General features: G+C 34.5%; 1 protein-coding gene across 3 annotated transcripts in view; it reads left to right on the top strand.

Annotated features, from left to right (window-relative positions):
- Positions 1-24210, top strand: part of Dh44 (corticotropin-releasing diuretic hormone 44) — a 74495-nt gene that overhangs the window by 41024 nt on the left and 9261 nt on the right. For all 3 annotated transcript variants that reach the window (XM_073079343.1, XM_073079344.1, XM_073079345.1), the window contains exons 2-3: positions 13819-13864; positions 21523-21654. In XM_073079343.1, coding sequence (XP_072935444.1) covers positions 13862-13864; positions 21523-21654 — 135 coding nt within the window. In that variant the 5' untranslated portion in view covers positions 13819-13861. The remainder of the gene's footprint in view (positions 1-13818; positions 13865-21522; positions 21655-24210) is intronic.

Below are 24210 nucleotides of genomic sequence, written 5' to 3'. Positions count from 1 at the left end.
ATTTAAAATTCGAAATACGTTGAATTAATTGCAGGAACGGTGTAATTAAGATTGATAAGCTGAAGTTACTGAAGTGGAATTAACTTTAAAAGTGTGTAATTTATTTATTTAAAATACTTTTCTTACGTATTTAACGTCATTAAGTGAGGAATTTCCAAAAAACCTTTCTCAATACTTCTCTTTTATCCTTACCTTACGTCATTAAGTCATGTATTTTCAAAAAACCTTTTTCAATACTTCTCTTTTATCCTTACCTTACGTCATTAAGTCATGTATTTTCAAAAAACCTTTCTCAATACTTCTCTTTTAAAATCAACTCCAGATGGGATTAAAGTCCTAATTGATATTGACTACAGGTGCTACGTTTGAGGTTACCTAAGTCGGAACTCCTAGTACAAGCGTGACTGGTAGTCATTTCATGCTTGTGTAGCCACGCATTACTTTAAGACGCTTTTTACACTTACAGCTTCTCATTAGGATTCCCTGTAACGTGGGTATCATAATCACATACAAAGGCGAATATAAAAACGCCCAGACCCAGAACTGATATCTAAATCACAATATAAGTTAGAGATACTTGTACTGTGTCTAAATTCATCATTTCGATATCTGTCTGGCCGGGAATCGAACCTGATCTGTCTGTTCTGACGGGGGGTTTAAGCTGGACGTTGTCTGTCAGCGAGTTATATTAGTTTAAATATGGGTATACTAGTGTTATATGTATACTTTTTTATAATATGGGAGTAGCAGACGACCATGCAGTCTACCTTATGGTAAGTGGCTACGGCCGCCTATCTCTAAGCAACCTCAGATAGGATTAGATATTCCTACCTGAGGTCGACCACAGATGTCGGCCGCTACCCCCGAAGACTTAGCTAGAACGCCTCGGAAAATTATGTCTCCCTTCCCTCACCCTTCAAACCAAAACACGGCAGCTTAACACTGCTGTTATGAGGCAGGATTAGGTGTGACGGTGGTGCCGCAGGAGTCGAAAGGGTTCTACCACCTAATATAATAATATGTATTAAGTAGATTATCCTGACCATGAGAAATTAAAGTTTGTTTAAAATTATGCGAAGGTGTAATCCCTCGTTGACTTACGTCAATTGACGGTTTATCTTTTCCGGAGCGCGGGCCCTGCTCCTCTCGGGGGAAACTTGATTATATTTTAGTGAATTTAAGGATTTAAGGTACAAACATAACACATAATAAGTATGTAGGATTTTTTAGGCTTCAAGCAGTTTCCATATTCCATCTTTATATAGCCATATTATAATTACACCAAACAACAACCAATTGCGTCAAATGGCAAAAATAGTAGCAATGACACTTACAGCAGGTATATTTTATTTCACTCGTATGTGTTCTTCGCCACTAGAACCACTGATACCAGCAGGAAACCAGAAATTACTCCAGCCTTATAAATATAGTGTTAAGCGTTTCTGTGTTACTACGAAAGTGTTGTATGTACAGTATAAACAATTACCTTTCCACTTGGTTCTTAGGGGAATGTAACTTCTATCCTACTGAGGGTTAACAGACTTGCATGGTCGCATTGATATGCATGAGCGGCAGGGAGAGGGGTTTGGACTACAGTCCACTGCGCTGGCAAAGCGTGGATTAGGAAAAAACTTTGAGGTGTCTTGATTTCCTTACGATGTTTTCCTACACCGCTAATGTAAGTGATAATTAATTTCGTATCCCCACATAACTTGGAAAATCAAAGTTGCTGCGGAGGTCTCGCTTGAGAGGCTTAGTTTAAAACGACCAAGCTATAACTGCTGAATATTTCTTCAGTAATCATGAGATCCACAGTCTTATAAAAAGTGTTCAGCAATGAAACAGTTATGGGTTGATGATGATCTTGTTTAACATTATTAAACTATTCATATTACATGGTATTTAATTTTTGCTCAACATATTCCAACTTGTTATTATAGAGAAATACGTAACGTAACATAATATCGAAGGGATTATTTTAACCTTTTCAGAAACTTTCATGATATTTTGTATTAACTAAATGAAAACGAAAGTTAGATTTTGTTTAACTGATATTGTATTTTCTATGTAAACTTATAACTTTAATGTTTTTCAATATACTGTAGAAGTAAACGAGTATGTAGTTCGCCTTTTCGTAAATGGCTACTGCCGCCAATGGAAATCTATAATCAACCCCTAAGATTACAATATTACCTGAAGTCGATAACGGACACTTTGCTGTGGTAGCCTAAGAGCCAGTCCACACGGCGCGTTGCGTTGCGTTGCGTCGTCGCAACGCAAAGGTTTTAACGCATAGCCGGCCACACGGGCGCTGCGCCAACGCAGCGTTACTACGACGGAGTCGTAACGCTCCGTCATCGCAACGGCGACGCACCGTTGCGGCGAGCATTTTAAGTAATCGTCGCAGTCATTCTATAGAAATCATGGATCGGAAAAGACGCCTGTCATTGCTGCTATTACTACGTCACCGTCAAAATACGTAAAAATAAGCGAGATCAGCTTGCGTGTGCGTTCCTTATCAACGCATAAACAACTGAGCGCTGCCGCTCCGGCGACGCAATGAGTATTCCCCCGCCCGCTTCGTCTCGTGCGCTGCAGTTCAGTCGCGTATGCGCTGCGTCGACGCAGCGCACCGTGTGTACACTATGATTATGTATGTAAAACGACGCACCCACAGCGCTACGTCGACGCAACGCTGACGCAACGCGCCGTGTGGACCGGCTCTAAGGTTTAAGTTGGAAACCTCATATGGTTAATTGTCTCGCCTTTCAAATCAGAACGCAGAAACGCTTAACACTTTTACAAATCAGAAATATATGGAGCTTTGGTATCACCGGAGTCAAACTATGAAAATTCTACTAAGTTACAATAGTAGTAGTAGTTATACAGGTTATCAATACATTTCATCTTAACTTCGATAAAAATAAGGGAGTTCATAGAATTCAAAATTTAAATATGAATTCGTACGTACACTATTAGTGTTTTCAAATTAAAAATAAATTGAAAACTGATTAATCCTGTCAGTGACATTTCAAATTAAATCGCTTGCTTTGATGATGTCACATGCAGAATAATCGTGTTTCGATGACATGTAGAGCATGTAGGTACCTTATCCCTATATAGTTCTGTCTGTCTATGAGAATGTGTATTCATAAGAATATAAAACAAGTCTTAAAATAGCATTGATTGTAAATATTGTTGTTACACTGTTAGTAATTTAAGTTTTACTTATTTTGTATTGTAACGGTCCTTACAACCAAAACTTTTAATTTATTATGGCTTAGTAGACATTTCGTGTATCGTTATATCACGATATCTTTTCATCATTCAAAATCAAGCAAAAGAAATGGCCGCCCTGTAATATTTATGCTGATTATTTCAGTATATTGAGTATGAGAATCTATCATCGGTAATCCTCGAATCTATGCTCATATCTGTCAAATTCTACCTTCCTTTCCTTGATATTTCTTAGTCATTTTAGGAAAATGTTTCCTATCAAATACTGCCTGTGCCTATATTCTCCCTAATTACACAGACAGATTTTATAGGCTAATCTTAGAATCGTTTGAAACCGTTTTCTCGTGACCACACATTACCTATGTGAACTAGAAAGAACCAAATTTACGAATAGCTTAAAATACATTACATATTCGTATTTTATATACTTATATGTCTTTAAATAACCAATAACTATACATTGTTAATTTATTCGCCTTTTACTATCTTTAATTTCTAACTTAGCAGAAAGGCATCGCAGGTTTCTGAAAGACGTTTGAGAGCGCTTTATGAAGGCTCGACCAGACTCGTTAAGAGTTATTGAATAAATTACTTCAGGTGATTAATTGAGTGTTAATTACGTTATCGTTTAGCACCTGCTTTCTGTCCATTAGGTCTGCACCGAACATTCGCCTGTAATTGCTCTTTAGTTATTACTTCCATACGATTAAATTGTTTCTTGTAGAACAAATTCAATTTATAATTCCTGTTAACACAACTAACTTAAGATAAATTCGTTAGCAGGGTGCTATTAAGATCGACTTAACGTTCGAGTTGGCGATTTATTGTTTCTACGTAAATCATCAAACATACATTTCTAAAATTGCGGTACTTTGTACTTATATGTAGCAAACGTAAAAGAAATATTGAAATCAAAGTTGTGTAAAGAAGTGAAATCTATAAATATCTAGTTGATAAAATATAGTAAGCGTAAATGTTTACGATCTATTTCTGTTCTGCTAATAAAGTCGATGTCTGGTATAACACTTACGTACAGTTACCTATATAAGAAAATCACACAACAACCGTTAAAGCTCGCACAAAAAAAAAAATTTCGCAAAACATTCAAATGAATTGTTAATTTATAGGATTTAGGATTCGGACTTTTTAATTATTGGTTTTCAATAGGTGTAATCAGAGCATGCAGTATTTAGAAAATCGTTTATCGCAAAAAGGAATTATCTACTTTGCAACTTATTGGTAGGTACGTAACTATTTGTTCATAAACTTTTCGCAAATATATTTTCTCATGACAGCAATACCAAGTTATAATAAATAAGCTTAAGCTCAAGCTTCCGAATAAAGTATGATTGTATTTCGTTTTATTGTCGGACACTTAATCTCTGAAATAAGAGGCCAGAATATTTAATTACGTGGGTCTCGTGGTGGATTGTTGTTGGAGATCAATATAATATCATGGGATATCAAAAGCTATATTACAAGAATAGCTAATACATCACTGGTGTAGCTCCTATGTTCCTAAGTCCCATGTTCCGAAAATAACACCAAAGAAAGTTGTTTCCATGCTATATTATTATACGTATCATACAATAAAAGTATCATCGGTAATTTTACCAAGATCGGGAAAGTTCGCGAGCAATAAAGTCGTAAGTGAACTTTGTGTGATAACGCTTAGCTTTAATTACATGTCTACGCCACACGTAAACATGTATACGATATCGTTATTAATAAAGTCTTTCAAGTTTCTTTTAAGGGCCTCTAACTGTTTCTTTGAACAATCGTTTTCATAAGCGCAGTGGCCTGACGGGAAATTTCGTTTTAATTGGAGTTACGATGGAAATTTTCGAGGAGGTAATCTCATGATATGAAGAGTGAATCTGGGCGACGAGTATGTCTTTGATGTTCCGGTAATTAAAATGTTTCATCGACCTTCAAGCGAATATTTTTGGCGAATCAATGCCGTGTTCCTTGTGATTGTATTTGGATATAACCCTTTTTATGGTGCATTTTTAGTATGGGTTTCTGTTATCAACAATACGTGGCTTGGTGGCTACCACGCTGCTGCATGTGTATTAATTTCGTAATTATTATACCGATTCGAATTGGATTCATAATACAAAAGTTAGCACGTGATATCACCCATGTGTACGCCCGCGACAGTTACTCCACTATTTCTCGCAGGAAATTTTCGAGATAAAACCAATGTTTATCTCAAAAAATGTTCTAAAAGTGTGTACATAAAGGAGGACCTACTTACCTACGTACCTACGGACGTTTTTTTTTTTTTTTGTTGACGAGGGGGAAACCTTCAAAAGGTACCCGACGCCATGGGAGTACGCCGGGTTATGTGGGATTTTTACCACACTAAAACCCCCCCGGTGGCCGTCCTCAGCGTTTGGTGGAGAACTCCGGGATCTCCAACGGAACACAACCGGAGTCCTCCTAACGCGATGCCCTTTTATCGGGCTCTGCCCTGGGGGGAGCAATTTACGCTCCTCTCACATCCCCTGGTGATTACAGCGATATGCGACCACACAAACCGCTGTCCTTCCCGGGGTCGCTTGCTGGACGGTTTGAGCTCCCACTCTTGCCGCCCGCAACCCCGGAAGCCCCTTTTAGTCGCCTCTTACGACAGGCAAGGGTTACCGTAGCCCTATTCTGGTCCCGGTACTACAGGGACACGTACCTACGGACCTACCTCAAGCATTTATTTTCGTAAAAACGTCAAAAGTCAAAACACAGAAATTACGTTTGTTTCATCACACAATTAAGATTATAATTTGTTCATAATCAGGAAAGGACAGACAGCAAAGGGTCTTAAGCCGGGATTTGGGTGTTGCAGATGAAACAACGTATTTCAAAGTTGATTATGGCCTTACATTTATGCCCTTTCCATTCGCAAAAAATGAAAGCGTGATATTACAATTGTACATCAGATCACGGCTTGTCATTTATTATGCTTCGTTACAACTTGACAAATACTTGATATTTTATTTTACGTTATTTCAATTGCGGAAAATAACAGGAATAAGTGTGACACATTGAAAATTTCCTTGATATTTCTTCATGATTTTCCTGGATTCTTCGTTCCTTATTTATGTTATTTTGGGGTATAGGTATATACTTACTGATAAAATATAGTTACCTACATATAATCAATAGATTTGTACCACTTTTCATAAAACTTGTACTAGGTAAATAAATACCAATTTTTATAGTTACACTAGAATTGCCTTTATCGTAAAACAAACTCACCAGATATTGTTTGGCTGGATATCGAACTCGGGATTTTCTATATTAAACGTGTAGAGTAATCTTCGTAGTTATCCCCCAAATTAATAGAAATTCTAACAAACAGTATATTTAATAGTGGCTTATTTAAAAATAAAATTGAAACTATAACACATTTGCATGAATAACATAACAAAAGATAGTGACTCATATGTAGCAAAACTCCACGTTTATGAAAGTTCACAACAAAACAGCGAAGCATAAAAGATGCATGTTTACCTGAACTGATACGACAAAAATTTAATATGAAGCCCGAGCTACCGAGCTACCGAGCTCGTAGCAATGCTACGCCGCTACATTAACAGATAATATGGTATGATGCATGATATGAGCGGCAATGTGTATCTATGTTTCTTTTTTTTTTAAAAAAGCTTTTAATTTACTCCTTTACTTCATTTGTATGTCATTGAAATGTGTGTTAATCTTAACTTAAAACATTAACAGATAATATGGTATGATGCATGATATGAGCGGCAATGGATGATTTATGCTTTTATATTTGTTAAATAATACTTTTAATTTACTTGTTTACTTAATTTGTATGTGATTGAAACGTATGTTAATCTCCTCTTGTATGATATGTGTATGATCATCGTTAATAGTAATGAAATATGAAAGGTTTTATCCACAGATCTGTGAGGTGGACACACTATAGTTAAGTTAGATTAGAAGCCTTCAAGCGTCTTTATTACCTATACTAACTATCAGAGATAAATTTAAATCAGTCGGAAAACTCAATCTTTTTAATAAAGCATAACACAGTTTAACTTTATGATTTTTCTAAGCAAGCACAGCGCACAAAATATATTTATGGAGTTTTTTATGTCATTTCTCCAAACCTATTATAGTTCGAAAAGAGTTTTGTAGTAAATCATTTGGAATACATAGTGTGTACTAATAAGCATATAGAGTTTAACTTTTTCGAAAAATATTCAATTCTGACGGCACCAATCCCATCTCGTTTTAACCAAATAACAATTTAACCCTCATTTAAAATTCAAAGTTTATTTGCAGAAGTGTTATTAAAAGACAATTTATATATACTTAATTTAAAATGTCGTCTTCAGACGGCTCACGGCTGAAACAAATATTAAAACAAAAAGTAGCCGGCAAAACTTACGTTTAACGAAATTGCTTCTAATTATGACTTAAGAAGGTAAGTTTTAAAGTAAATACAATTAATTATGGACTCTTAGGGTAAAAGTTAAAAAGTCGGGTGATATATTTCGTAGAAATAATATAATTAACACGACTGAATCACCAGCTGTGTCCCTTTGAAACGATTTAATTAATTAAGCGAAGTAAAACATATTAATCTCGGACTATTGCCCATTGTTAGTTTAGAGATATTCAAACCACATCTTCATCTGATTAGTGGATCATGGGGCGTTGTAAACTTAAGTCAATTTGTGTGTGATCTGCTTAGTATTCTGATCAGTCATAGGTCGATTGACCCACGCATCCATTGTTATTCAATTGTCTCTATAATATCATATGAGATGAGGCACAACGTGTATGAGTGTATTCCTAAGTTTCCGATACTCAATATGTTGCCGAATGTTCACTTAAAGTTTTTTTTATGTTGGGATAAATGTTACCGTTATATCCGATATCTGACTGACTAAGCTTCACAAGATAGCCTTATGCCGCATAGTACTTTGACTGATACAATATTTTCATTTTCATTATATTTAAAAGTTTAAATGGTTATCATGTTCGTGTATGTAATATGTTGAGGTTTTACTACTTTTGTGGTAGAGTACAAAATGTATGAGTAAAAGGTGAATCGAATATTGGTTTCTTGAAAATAAACATCATTATAAGTTCAGGTAGTTATAAAGAAAAGTTAATAATGATTATTTTCGTACTATTTCAGTAATACACTGCTGCTAATGTTAATAGCTTAAATGCTTTTATTTTTCTTGATAATATTATACATATCTATCTATAAACAAGAATTCAAGTTAAGAGTTATTTTCCGCTAATACTACCTATTATTAACCGTTTAAAGTTTTCGTCTAATCATTTTCTTAATAAGATGCGGCATGTGATTTTCAGATCGGATCTTCAATTTTATGCCATTTTGTCGACTCACCGTAATGAAGTCCACAAAATTTTATGGTCGCTTTCGACACTTTACGAATAAAAAATGATAGAGAAAAGTGCTGTAATCAAAATAAAAAAGCAAAAAATAAGTATAATTTTATATTATAATTGGGATGTAAATTTTAATGCTTGGGTACTTTTAGAGTGCGTGGTTGTCATTTTACATTTATTTAATTATTTTTAATCGATACATTTAAAAATAATGAATTTCCTAAGATTTCAGGTCAGTTTGGCCAGTTATCTGAGTCCGTAAGCTTCAAAGCGTCAATAATTTCTTTTATTACATAATGAAACGTCTCAGGTGCCCATGTTACGTGAAAGGTGGTAGAGCTAGTAAGGTTTTACTGGGGTGGTATCATCGCCACACCTATGGAGTTGGTCACAGAGGTCCATAAACGGCCAGATTTACGACTTACCAGATGTTGCTACAAGGCTCATTACCTGCCCAAGCTTACTAATTATAAAAAATACAGGTTCGTTTTTAAAAGCAGACATGACAGCTGATTCAAAATTCAATTATTACAATATGCAGAATTCGTATTGTTGTTCTGTTTACATATAGACAACAATATGAATTTCCGTACCTGAATACAATCCCTTTACAAAGACACGTACGGTATTCAATAATCATAACGTTATTAACCACTTCACAATACTATTAGAGCTACTCTACGTCACCGTTCCAATCTGTGACGCAATATTCTACTTACTACTCTAGTGTGCATAATTTCTATAATATACGAGTAGATGTAGATTGTTCACAGGATCTGTAATTCTGGACTAGCGGGAGATGCGAAAATTTCTATTCATCCATTAATATGCGTTTGTTCATTTGTCTTAAAATATTATGAAGTATTTGTAGTAGATATACATCGAAATACTTCTTTTTCATTTTGTCCAATTTGACCCATTGCTTGGCACAGGTCTGTTCTGATAGTTAGAGAGTACAGATTGGTAACTTAATACATACTTTACAGAACCATTGATAACTTTTCAGAACTTTTTAGTAGGTTCCGTTAACTTGTTTCCCTTCTACCGTTGAAGCGTGCACATTACACATTATTAATTTATAATGCGCACATAACTCCAAAAAATTAAATGCTTGCTTGGGCACGAACCTCGGTCCTAAGGTCTAAACGCACCTAAAGGTCGCTAGGTCGCTAAATTTCAAACCATTACGTTATGACTGCTTTTTCTATAAATAAATAGAAAAATAAGTAAAATAAGTATAGTTAGTATAAATAAACACCTACGCATAAAAATAGGACAACTTCTAGACATCTTTTTGTTGTTTACTTAGTGATAAATAGTAATATATCTATCTTTAATAAGATATATTCCCATATAAGTTATTGCGTTACGTTGTTAGAACCGATACCAGTTACAGGAATCGATTTTGGTCGTTTAAAAGTTCACCTGCTTCCGAGTGTTAGCAACTTCGATCCGCTTCTGAAACTGTTAAGAAATACAATTTACATACAATTCAACTTTGTACAGCCTTCTTGTTTGAGTCGGCAGTTAAGTTAATCGTTTGAAACAATTAAATCGTTTGAAACGTCGGCACATGTTGTTGATGCTTCGGTGCGATGCAAGAATCGCTGATTAGGCTTATGTTAATTAACTGTTGAATGTATTTAAACGTGACTGGTATAAATGCTATGGGAAATGCGGCTCATTATCTAGATGAAAGCAGGTACATGCGACTGTATTGCATTTCTTTTTCAAGTCAAAATGCAGTGATAGCCAAGTAAAATGCAGTGATAGCCTAGTGGTTAAGAAACTCGGCCACTCCGTTCAAATCTCAGACACGCACCTATAATTTTTCGAAATTATGTGCGTATTAGAAATTAATTATCACTTGTTAAACGGTAAAGGAAAACATCGCGACGAAACCTGCATATCTAACAGATTAGTAAAAAAAATGTCAAAAGTATGTGAAGTCTACCAATACGCACTTGGCCAGCGCGGTGGACTAAGGCCTAATCCTTCTCATTCTGAGAGGAGACTAGTGCCCAGCAGTGGGACAGTAATGGATTGATGATGATGATGTCACTAAAACCGTCAGCCGTTTGTCAATTACAAGGCGGTGGGATATCCTAATACTAATCTATACCCGCCTGATTATGTTTTTCGAGCGAGTCCAAACGGCTTGAAAGTTTAATATATAAGGTGATAGATTATATAGGTAGGTAGATCATCTAAATTCGTGACTTAGCCTACATTATTTGCCCTTTCAGTTAATTATTATGAAGTAATCTTGTTTTTGTTTTAATTATATTTACTTTCATACTCCAGGAAACATTTAGGAATATATAATTTCCACAAAATTGATAATTTACATACGTTACTCCTTTACTATTAAACACAGTATTATATTAATTTAGCAGCTTCATTGACTGTCGAAGATTGTAGATATTCGGTACAAGGTTGGCACGTGAGTGGCAGAATCAATCACCTCAGACTAGATCGAAATGTCAAGCATTGTATTGTCCTTAGATGGTACTAATCAAGCCGTATCTACACTGATATGGCTGAATATTAGTTTTTATGGACCATAGTTACGTATCACAAAACAAATATTAATATCTACCCTTTATTTTTACCCAAATCTAGCACTTGAAAATGTATTAAAGCCGTAGTTTTCAAGCTGTACAAATTTTTGTATCAATGAAATCTTTTTGAACATCAGCTAGTTCTTAAATTGTTTTGCGATGGCCAAGAAGTGGTACAAGGAACTATAGATAGCATATACTTCAAATATTACTAAGAAGGTACTGTATAAAATTGTGTGCAGCCAAAACAATGTGTTTTCCTAGTAACACAAAAAATAAGTAAGTGATACAGCAACCTAGGAACAAACAAACAACACTTAATTTCATACGGCATTTAAACAATATACATAATTGAGGTACGACTACCTAAATTAAATTTGTTGCTCTAATAATAATATGTACAAGCTCGACGGAAATCTATGTAATTAATATACATTATGTCTTTTTATTTCAGGACAGACAGATGTAATTTCTAAAACGGATTTTGGTCTTAACAATTTCTAATTGACTTCCAAAATAAGAAAATTATCCTGACTTTAAACTTAAAATTCTGCGAACGTTTTCGATAATTTTTATAAATCTTTTCTCTATTATTTAATTAAGGAAAAGGTGCTGTAATCACCGTAAATGATTTAACTCTACAAACGAACCATTAATTTAAATGATTTCATTTTCTCAAAGCTTGTGCAATGTACATTTTTAAAATACTTAAAAAGATTAATTCCGTTCAGCACATAGTAATAAGCAACATTTATTTGCATAATTAAGAATTACGTGGAAATTTAAATGGTTTGTTAACAGATGATTAGAGTCCTAGTAATGGGAATGATCTTCTTATAAAGTCATCTAAGTCTTACAAAGTCTTTTCTTGGCACAAGAAGGACATAGTGAATGAGATTAAACTACTGACTGATACAGTTCTTTCAAAATATCACGGTACTGGATATAGGCTTTACTTTACATATTACAATAAGTGTGGAAGACAAAATTTATATCCTTTCGCGGTGGAGCAGCTTGGTAGGGTATGCTTTAGTCTTATCCCAGTTATGGGAAGAAACACGTGCTGAGTCCCAAAAAGGGAAAATAGGTAGTCAATAGAACAAATATTAAATATAACTTATAACAGGTCCATCATACTCGTAATAAAAATTCACTGATTACTTTCCGCTCGAAAACGTAAGTAATCAATTTTCGGGTGAAAATTTTAACAGTAAAATTCAAGATACACGAATACAGCATGTACATTTTCATTAAAAATTCTATCAGAAAATACAAAGACCATTTTATGAAGAGTCCGGGGATAGTTGAAAAACTGCAGGGACTTCGTGACTGAGTATATCTATAGTAGATCTGTATTTCAGTCACGAATTGAAAAAACAAAGCTAAACGCACACTGACCTGATCTAGATGTGAAATACTACCTGTGTGCTCGAATTGGGTCATGTCGATCACTTTTTACATCCAGCCGGTATTAGAGCGACAATTACAATATCTCTTTGTACCCGGAATAGTAAAAATAGCTTTGTGATAGCATCGAAATATTGTAAAATATTGAATGAAAAAAGTATGCGTGATACGTGATATCTTTATATATATATTTCTTATATGCGTGTGTATGTCATTGAACTCCTCCTAAACGACTGGACTGATTTTAATGAAATTTGTTGTGTGTGTTCAAGGGGACTTGAGAATGGTTTAAATTCACAATTTAGTCCGTGGGAAAAGGTTTCTTTAATTAATTTTTAATTCGTAAGTAGTTGTCCAAGAGCCCACGAAGGTTTGGGAGTTAGTAAGACCAATTTTCAACGATTCGATTCGATTTTCTTTCCAATGAAGGTACAAATTTTATGTTTATGCATGTCATATCGTTTCTTCAAAAAGCGGGCGAAGCCGCGGGCACCACTAATTTTTTATAAAATTGTGAAGGTAAGCCACTATCGCTGAAGAAAACTATAGAACAGCTTTATATAACAGTGGTTCTACCTAAAGCCGATCAAAAATACTTTGCCACTCATAAGGACTAACATGTTCATCCACTTTCTTCCACTGAAACGTAAACTTATTATAAAAGACTTTCTTTATTATATATATTAAGTAGAGCTCTTCGTGTATATATAAGGAAGCACTACTGCTACTCTTACTTTAAAATTATAGCATCAGTTTGATATTGTTGTTATGAAGCACATTATACTAAACTTTTTTTTTTTTATAATATAGGAGTTGCAGACGAGCATACAGTCCACCTGATGATAAGTGGCCACTGCCGCCCATGGACATCTGTAATCAACCCCAGATAGGATTAGATATTCCTACCCCTACCCCTGAGGACTAAGCTGGAACGCCTCGGAAAAGTCTGTTTCCCTTACCACACCCTTCAAACCGGAACACAGCAGCGTCTAACACTGCTGTTATTAGGTAGAAATAGGTGTGGCGGTGGTGCTGCCGGAGTCGAACCACAAAGGGTTCTACCACCTGTTAAACTTGCGCTATAATGTATAGTATGTTTGTATAGTGTATGTATAATGTATGTATGTATGTATAGTGATGCTGCCGTAGCCAGCAGAGAATTTTACTAACTTCTCATCATATTGATTTTGATATAGATAATAATATGTATTTCTTTTTGTTACAGAAATTTTCCTGCTACAAGATATTCGAATTCAAATAGCGTAAAAATGGTAAGTCCTTTTACAGAAACAGAAATATTTTCCTCATGTACCTATTTAGTAATCAGAGCCCACTTTTCGAAGGAGCCTACCTAACTAACTACCTTTTTGTGCGAATTCAATTCCAGAAGGAGATTCGGACTGATTCGCAGAACGTAAAACGCCCTGATATGGGTCTAGCTGTATTTTTCTTATTACACATTTTTCTTCAGTTTTTTAGAAAAGTCATATAAGGCTCATTAAAATAAGTTATTGAGTATCGCAAAGTGCCGCGTGTAATACTTAATTTTAGCAGTGAAATTAATTAAAAAAATAACTAAGTTAAGAATAATAAGAAATTATTTAATAATAAGTACTTTAATAATTTGTCTTATCTGTTGTAAATAAACGTTATATTTAGGGTTTAAAAAAAAGAAAATATTTATTTTAGAATAAGTAGCACATTTTTGCGCATTAAAAATAAGCATTAGATAAACTTAACCACATACTCCAATAAACAATAATTACTTAGTAAATTGGTAAGATATTTAATGTTACTGAAATAAATAAAACTTAAAAGACAATATTTTAATTCTGAAATTTTAAATTCACAAAACTTTGGCTAACTTGACATATTGTCTGTCTTGTTTCAAATAAAGTTAATTAAAATTAATTTGTCTACCGGACAATTTTAATTAGCGACGGTTTTTGCCCTTTTTCGATCCACTGGCAATTTACGAAGGTAAATAATAATATAAAAAGGAATAACCTTTACTACACTCATAGCAATACGAGGGATTCCGTATATCGTCTGTGTAATCGTCATAAAAATCGTGTACACAAAGATGTGTACACAAACATTCAGGTATAGAAATATAAATTCATCAATTTTTATCTCGCGATCATGTGTGTTACTTGATAGTAGGATGTTATTGCCACCAATGGAGATGTGTAACCAAGTTCTAAAAATATAGACAAGCGTTTTACGTACAGCCAATTACAATTGCGTTGACACTCCTGAGTATTAAGTTGGTCGCAACCATGTTCTTCCACCAAATTGCAAGAAATATTTCACACTTGAAATAGAAACTGTGGTATCTCCCTATCAAATTATATTGGTTCTAGCCTTTTAAATTTAGATGCCTGCATGGCGATGGGTAGAAACTGGAGGTTTACGTATTAATCCGAAGATTGATATCACATTGCTATCTATAGTGACCGCTTTGCCCCACGGGAATATTACGTAAACAGCTTAGCTGCAACACTGTCACTAAAGTGTTCTATGAATAATTAAGTAACATCAAGATACTACCATGATCGTTATGCGATAATAAGATCTTAATATCTCATGTGGCACGTAATACATTCGAGAAATATATGTGTCCTATTCTCGTTTAGATGTATAAAAGCGAAAATCATTGAGGTAATTATAAGTTTTATCACATATAATTTCGTATAAAAAATATTAAATATATCTAATATATTTCGACCGGAAATAAGTTTCTTTCATACATTTTATGAGTTAGTTCAGCAATCTTCAGCACCATTTCTATGACATGTGTGACGTACGTAATATGAGTTATCGAAAACGTCACGGGCAGAGGGCGCTTGAGCAGCGGAAACGCCGGAGGCTTCCGGTTGTAGAGCCTCAATATTTGCTTGCTTGGGGGTGTTAAGTGTTTGACACGCTCTTATTCTTAGTTCTGAGGTACGACGTACACAATAATACAACAAGGTACATACGAGTACCGTAAAATGTCACTTTAGTTCGAATAGCTTTTGCTTTATCACAACACGTTTAAATTAGTTATTTCTGAACTGCGCATCTAATCCTCGGTGTCAACTACCATAGTATCAGCATACCATTGTGATCTCCTCAAACCTCATGAGATATTTTCGTCACTGTCATTGCTTGGTGGTTGACATTACCCCTCAACCAGGTTCTAAGGTTTCAATCCCAGGCATGTACGTGTGATTTTATAAAGTAAGAAAAATAATAAACACTTTCTACGAGTATAAGAGACAAGGAAAATTTAATGAATTCTGTTCTGCTCTAAAAGCTGAGAGGGGTTTCAGCCCAGCAAAGGGTCAGTAAAAACATAACACCATAAATAAAAGTCATCTATATTAACAACAAAGATGCATCAAATTACACTTTCCTGTTCACACACACTTAACTAGTTTCACACCGCGCTCCGTGATTAACTTGCTGGGAAACTTGAGCTTTCCAACACTCGTTTGTTTAACGAAACAAATTTTGTAGATACACACACATAATTGCTCTATAGTAAACTTTATAAGCTCTTAATGGGATATGATAAGTTAGTTAATATAATTCAATAGTCGTAGGAAACTTTGTGATATGACTCCGGAAGTATCGACACCACAACTATATCTACCAAATGACAGTAGTATTGAGCACTGCTGTGTTCTGCTTTGAAAGGTATGTTAAGAGAGACATACTTGTCCGAAACTTTCCAACTTGGTTCTCAGGGGTAGCAACACATCTGTGAGCGACTTAACGTAGAACTCTAATCTTACGCGGGATTAATTACAAAAATTGAAATTCTGTGTTGACTACTTCTGTTATGAAAAATTTTTCACGATCCTGAAATAGGCGTGCACCTTGAGCACAATGCAAAAATGAATTTTAAGGATATTCCTTTGTCTAAAGAAATTCTGTGGATTCACGAACGGTAGCGACACGAACATTTATCAAAGTGATTTATATGTGGTATGATAATGATGATAATAAAGATTTCTCAGTCTTATTTTATAAGGAAAATAAATAAAAAGGAATAACAAGGAGAATCGGGGAAAATACTTCAAGCATTGTTCCTTTACAATAACTCCATGATCCATCAACAAATAATAAAAATCCCGATGAACACAATTTACCGCATAAATGGGGAGCTATTTCATTGCAGGTGAGTGATCGACCTGGTCTTTTGGATTTCGTTAATACTTCATTCAATAGATATTATAATAGGCTTCCAACCTGCATAGGCACAATACAAGTTCAGAATTCAATTACGTTATGAATAAATTATAATAATCAAGAACATATTTCCTGTTTATTAATATTTTGATTAGGCATGTCTTTAATACCACTTATTCTCTTTCAAATCTTACAGTCACGCTATATATGAAGTATTACAGAAGGAGAATTTTCGAAAATATCTGAAGTTCATAATAAATGCATTGTTATATCTAAGGATTAGTGGGGACGCGGTGGATTGGTATTAAAGATTAGTCATGGCCTTTCAAGGATCGTTAATTTTTTTTATAAAAAAGTAGGTCAAAGAACATCAAATCATTTCCAACATCCATTTGAGGCTAGCTTTAGCTCGTTCCAGGTATTCTCCGCTGAAATTTCATGATAGCGATCTAACGCATAAAGAAAGATGTAATCGTGCTTAAAAGCCTTTTCTGCTCTCAACACGCGTTACCCTCATCACTTTCTGGTCGCAAAATACGAATTAAAAATCTGAGATCTTTTAGAAGCACCTGCAATATACGAGATAACATCAAGATTGTTTCGAAGAAGGAAAAAACAAAATGATTACGGATGTATTTACAATAACAAAGTTACAAAGGGACTTAAGGACTGGGTCTTGTTACGTTTTCATTATTTTTAAGTAACTTTTTAAGGAGTACCACTTAGAAAACTTGAAACAGATTATTGTGACGTTTGTATTTTAATATAATTCGCCGAGTATTAAAGGTTGTCTTTGACGGACCGTCTACTGCTCTGAAGTTTTTGTTTACCTTTGGTGTACATAATTTTTATGCGAAGATATTATCAACTTAAGGTTAGGCATATTAAATGTTCTCAATCTTGCAATTAGATAACATACATACCTATATAAACTATCGCACTTCAATTAATAAGTCAATTATTATCTCATTAGCCGCATCCGTAGACAGTTATTGTTTTAAAGGTTTAAGAAGGTTTCTAAGTTCCGTAAATTTACTTAAAGTCCTAAAATATACCTAATGCTGTTGGCAATAGAAAAAGGTGGACGGATTTTTGTGGTTTGATCTCAACCTAATTTCTGAGTTCTGGTTTAAAAGATCATCATATTGTACTATAATAAATATTAGAAATAAACGTATTTTTTTCATTAACATTGTATTGGTCTATGATAATTAAATGGCGAGTTAGCGTGTCTACTTGCAAAGACACAAAAATATCTAGATTACTATGAAATAATTTGACGTCCACGATGGATCGAAAACAATAACATTTCTATAACTAAAGTGAAAGTATCTCTTTGCGAAACAAGAATTTCCGTTTTTTACTTTGTATTTTTCACTTTTTATTTTAAGATTTAACATTTAGCTGGAATTAATATTTAACCTGCACTAAGTATTTTAAGTGGAATAATTTTAGAGATGCTGTATCTTAGCTCGCTTCTAACATATTTAGCTATGTTGACGTATTTTTGATGTTAAGTATAAAAAACAAAATTTAGTAATTTAATTCAATTATCCTTCCTTAATCCCTCATTAACAAAAAACGTAAGGCTCAGTTGAAATCCAGCTAATTACTGTCTCAATAGTGGGCTCCCAAAACGAGGCTAGAAGTTATGCTTTTGCCGGTTGGGAGATTTGGATTTTGGAAACGCTCTCAATTTATTTGGGTATTCTAGGAAGTTACAAATGAAATAATTTTCAAAGGGTCGACCTATTTATTAAGGCATTTGTGAAGATTATACATACACTTACAAGATCACAGCAGTATGTACCTATATCGTATACATCGAATGGGGAAAGCGAAATAGCTCAAAGTTTGTGTAGAGAATCCTATTCAAACAGGGTTCTTACGCTAAATCACACTTCAAATTAAGTGAAACCACGCGCACCGCAGGTCTTATTGGGCCAGTCATGGGAACTGGGCATCTGGCCTTTGAAACCCATCTTTACAGTGCTGGAATATCCATTCACTGGCACTCCATTATTAATCCCCTAGTTGTCTTGAGAAATGGTGTAAGCCAATGAATAGGTTAGATGTCTTGTGCATTGTGGATACAAATTTGGATATTAGATAGGTTGTATTAATTCATACTGTAATGGTTATATAAGTGTATGATTGAAAATGTTAAGAACAATTTAATTTGATTTTAAAGTGGGTACATTTTGGCTCAAAGGAAATTATTAAATGGAGCGGATAAGCAGTCGGCTTTTTTTGTTTTCAAAATTATTATGTTTTTCGTCTAATGGTTTTGATATTATGAAGAGATGGTATTGTTATCACTTTTCACTATTAAGTTTTTAACCAAATCAATTCTCAGTTAGAAATCAAAGCTTCAACATCTGTTTTTACGTTTACAAACCCTTAAAACGAAGTTATTAGTTTAATCCGACGTTAAAACGAGTTATTTCTCCCAAACACTTGGCCGTCGGTTGGAAAGAGTGGCTGTCAGCTTTCCAAAGTGCGCCGGATTACCGTACTCCACTCAGCTTTTAATATTTAGCACGTGTATTAAACCCGATTCCATCAAAATATCTTTATTTACTAAAATACTTCAATAATTAATATAAATACAAAAGATGATCATGATTAACTTTTCTTATTAGGTATATTTATCTACAAAGTAAATCAAACGTTTACCTACTTACGGCACCACAGCCACACCTATTTCTACCTAATAACAGCAGTGTTAGGCGCTGCTGTGTTCCGGTTTGAAGGGTGTGGTAAGGGAGACAGACTTTTCCGAGGCGTTCCAGCTTAGTCCTCAGGGGTAGCGGCGCATCTGTGGCCGACCTCAGGTAGGAATATCTAATCCTATCTGGGGTTGATTACAGATGTCCATGGGCGGCAATAGCCACTTACCATCAGGTGGACTGCATGCTCGTCTGCTACTCTTATATTATAAAAAAGAAGCACGCAGTGCGTCACTAAATTTCGTTAATGCATATGCATATGCTTCGGTAATGTATATCTATGCTATAACAATATAATCATATGCAATCTAGCTAAAATTTAATGAATGTGTTTTTAAAATGCATAGAAGTCGTGAGACGAATATCTCGTCCGTCAACCCATTCACACCTCACCTCTCAAAGTGAGTTGTTTAGACCATAGTCAACCACTCTGGCCCTGTTCGGAATGATGTCTCATACACCTTTGAGAACTTTTTAAACAACATTTTTATATTCTTCTTTTCATTTATTTATTTCTTTGTTTACATAAAACATATTGACTATATTGTAAGCATGTGCATTTTGTTTAAATATAAACAAACTCATATATAAACTAACTCTGAGTTGTGTAGATTTCCTGACGGTGTTTTCTCAATCTTTAAATCAAGTGAAAATTTACGTATGTAAGTGCAAAATCAGATCAGCGTGCCAGGGAGTTTTTAAATTGGTTATTGGTAAAGTACGTTACCAATAACATATTCTTATAGAAAATTTCAGAATATGATCCCAAACGTTTTCTTAGAAAGATATTGAGATGGTCTTACAAAAATGAACATGACGTGAGAAGATTACAATGACAATGAGATTGAATGACTGAAGAGTCGAATCGATTGCTTCCGACAGTGAGTTTTCAGAAAAGTTTAATATTCATCGCACATCTATTAAAATAACTGTCGGCTACGTGTATTGAAATTTCTTTACGGCAGATATACAGGTAGATTTAATATAAACTCCGTAATGAACGTTCCTAGACTTTTCAAAGAAAATTTGAACAGAATTTTTAAATAATCAGAAAAAGTTCGTGATTGGGAGAAGGAAATGTTTTTACATGTTAACAATGCTTAAGATGCTTAAAAAGTTTAAAGCCCTGTTGAAGGATGTGTTTAGGAAAGTCCCTTTTAAGCGATTACGTCATTACAATCTCGCCCTTATCAATCATTTCCGGATGTATGTTTCTCCCTGGGGATGATTTAGACTTGCTTGTACCTTGGTAGAAATGCAATTAAACATCTGTATTCTCTGACATAAAATGATATAGAATATCAGACCCATTTTTTTTTACAATATAGGAAAAACAAACGATGAAGGTGGTAGAGTCCTTTGTGGGTCGACTCCGGCGGCGCCACCGCCACACCTATTTCTGCCTTATAACAGCACTGTTAAGAGCTGCTGGTTTTTTTGTAAGGGAGACATATTTTTCCGAGGCGTTTCATCTTAGTCCTAGGGGGTAGGAGCGCATCTGTGATCGACCTCAGGTAGGAATATCTAAATCTAACGGGGGGTTAATTACGGACGCCCATAGGGGGCAGTAGCTACTTACCATCACCAAGTTAGCTACTTACCTTTACCAAGTGGACTGCATGCTCATCTGCTAATCCTATACCTATTATAAAAAAAAGTGTATCCACTCCACCTGACAATAGTCGCTATTACCACTGAGTAAATAATCTGAGAAAAGATTCCTACTAGAGATCGGCCCCAAATGCTTTGCTGGCTCTGAAGATTAAGTTAGAACGCCGCGAATAAGTTTGTCTCCCTTAAAACCAGAACATAGCTACGCTTAACACTGCTGTTATCAGGCAAAAACAGGTGTGCGGTGGTGCCTCCGAAATACTACCACAAAGAGTTCTACCACCTACAAACATACTAAATACAACATAAGCACTATCCTAACGACGGTATAATAATTCACCGTTGAACAAAATGGACACTATAGTGACTTGATGACTTCCATGCAACGATATTCACATGTTCTAACATTTCAGATGTGGTGGGCGGTTTGGTCCGTGGCGCTGGTGGCGGGCGGCGCGTGCACGCTGGCGGCGCCCGCGTCTAACGCACTCGCGCCGCTCTCCTCCGGCGACTGGGCGCAGGTCGACCCCTCCGGACCTGATGACGTAAGTTCTTTGTAGATTTCAAAATACATAATTTTTATTCATACATAATTTATTTTATTACAAAATACAGTGCAGTTTGAAATACAATTAAGTTTCAAAATTGAATGATTTCAAAAGGATTTTTTGTAGAAACCTACTGTAAGACTGGATTCTGATAAGATTACAGTGGGTGCAGGGCTCTACAGTTTTTAGTAAATGCCTGTAAAGTTTTAATCTCAAAGTGCTATGAAAATTGATTCAGTTATTGGAACATGTAGATGGCCAAACCGGCAAATTGTATTTTAAGAATTATAAATATTGATTATAAATGTATTACATATTGTTATATTATTTATTAGCAGAAAGAAAATGGCAGTTATATCGACTTTTTTTAAACAAAAGATACTTAAATTTTGTAATATACAAGTAATAATAAATTTATATGCAAAGTTTAACCAATTATGCTACTGTGATATACATATATTATTTATTTATTAATTAATAGTGAAAAAATATTAATTATTTAAATTATTAATGTTGTTAGAAAATAACTACACAAAATTTGCTTTTCCACAACATTAACACAAAACAAAATACTCACACATCGAGTTCATAATAAGATAGTGAGGATTATCCGGTAAGAGTCAACTCAAGTAATGAAAGAGCGAATATAAAAGCTATGTAGGTAGGGTTGCCAATGTTGCGCTCCGTACTAATAGTATTATAACGTATATTATAGAAAAAATAATAGGATACGCCAGATATTTTCATCGCTAATTCAGATTTGGCGAGTCCATGACACTCTTAGTTAGATGTGGAAAATATATTAAGTTGGAGTGTGTAATTATACCTAATACTCAGTAAACATATATTTATGTAGTCAATTGAAAAAATAAGGTCGAGAGACCAATAAAGTATGAGTCGGCAAAAATATATAGCTATTCCGCGAAAAAATATTACTATTTTTTCCTGAATTCATAAAAAATATACATTTTTTTGATTAAAAATGGTGGCAACCCTACACATAGGATGTGAATGCTAAAACTTTTCCATAATTCTTACAACAAAAAGATCACGGTTTGTATGGCTTCCAGAAATACTTTTCGAAACAATAGATTCCGTTGGATTTGTCTTTTGCATTCTATAAATAGAATTATATGACGTAGATTTTTATAAATAAAGAGATTCACGTGCACTACCGCGAACAGATATTTCTATGCTAAATATTGTCGCAATAGTTGATGTCAGACAAGATAGAAAGTTATTTACTTAATGCGTTTAAACTATTTAATTCTAAAAATACTTTGTGTATTTATTAATGCATAAGTATTAATTACCGTGTCTAAGTTCAGTTGCGTAGATTACGACTTTTTATTTATTCACCATTACCGTTGGACTGCTGGGCACGGGTCTCTAAAAGAAAAGGGGTTAGGCCTAGCAATCTGTGACTCAAATAATGTGATATAATACTAAGATTCAATAATAGATTATCCTAAGCTTGCCATTGACAGTTGCACCAAGTGATAATTAATTTCTAATATGCCATTAGAAGTGTCTGGGATTAAAACCCCGGAACCCCAGCGTCGTTACCCAAATTAATACCCCAGGGATAATAGTTTAACCCAAACGCTTCTTAAACAAATTTCGCAATTATAAGTATGTTCCGCAATTATAAATAAGTGTGTTCATGTTTTGCTATAAGTAATTACAGATATTATCTAGATATTTATAATTCAACCTAGGAAATAGTGATCTTTAAATGCAAATGCAAAAATAATATGCAAAAGAACGTACAGAGAAAACTGAATTGAATAGAGATAAAATAAAATACAAAATACACAAGCAATAAAAATGAAATAGTAGAATATTTTCTTGAAATTTCTTGTTTCAATTTTATGTGTATTGTTTCACACTAAACTTTATGGATACACGAATGATAAACCACCACGAATGGCAAGCCATACCTAGTTAAAAATGTGAAACGATAAAGTTTATTATATTCGAAAAGCTCGAAAACTCAATTTATAGTCTCACGTGCAAATTTCATGAGCTTATTGAACTTTTGCATTTGCATTGACCTCTCGGGCTCTTTCCGAATAATACGACCATTTCGTGGGTAGCCCTCAAATGGCATAATTTGATATAGTTTCCCCGTAACTCGACATGCTAAAAATCCATATGCTAAAAACTATTACGGAGGTTATTTCAGTATCTACATATTGTACATACTTTTAAAATAGGAGTGAAAAACTTATGTTTGATAGCTATGGATGATGGCGCTTCCTAGTTCGATGTTTGGTCGGGTAAATTCTCTTAATGGCAAATCATTTTAATATTGTCTACATATTCCCAACTGATTAAGATATACATTTGAATCCCTTTAAATGCCGATAGCCGGGAATACTCATCGAGGTAGTCGGAAATTTTACACTTGCCTCCCATGGTATTACATCTACTGCATATTTAGCAAACCTTATCCAATTCTCTCAGGATCATTCACAGGACGCGAAACCACGGGTTCTTAAATAAAAAGTACCAGTAAAATGTATGAAATCTTTCATGGAAATATTAATGGAG

Source organism: Epargyreus clarus, unplaced genomic scaffold (genome assembly GCF_041222505.1).
Source record: "Epargyreus clarus isolate Ecla_fem2 unplaced genomic scaffold, WU_Ecla_fem_2.2 ptg000014l, whole genome shotgun sequence".
Lineage (NCBI taxonomy): Eukaryota > Metazoa > Arthropoda > Insecta > Lepidoptera > Hesperiidae > Epargyreus > Epargyreus clarus.
This window is presented reverse-complemented; position numbering and strand designations above follow the sequence as displayed.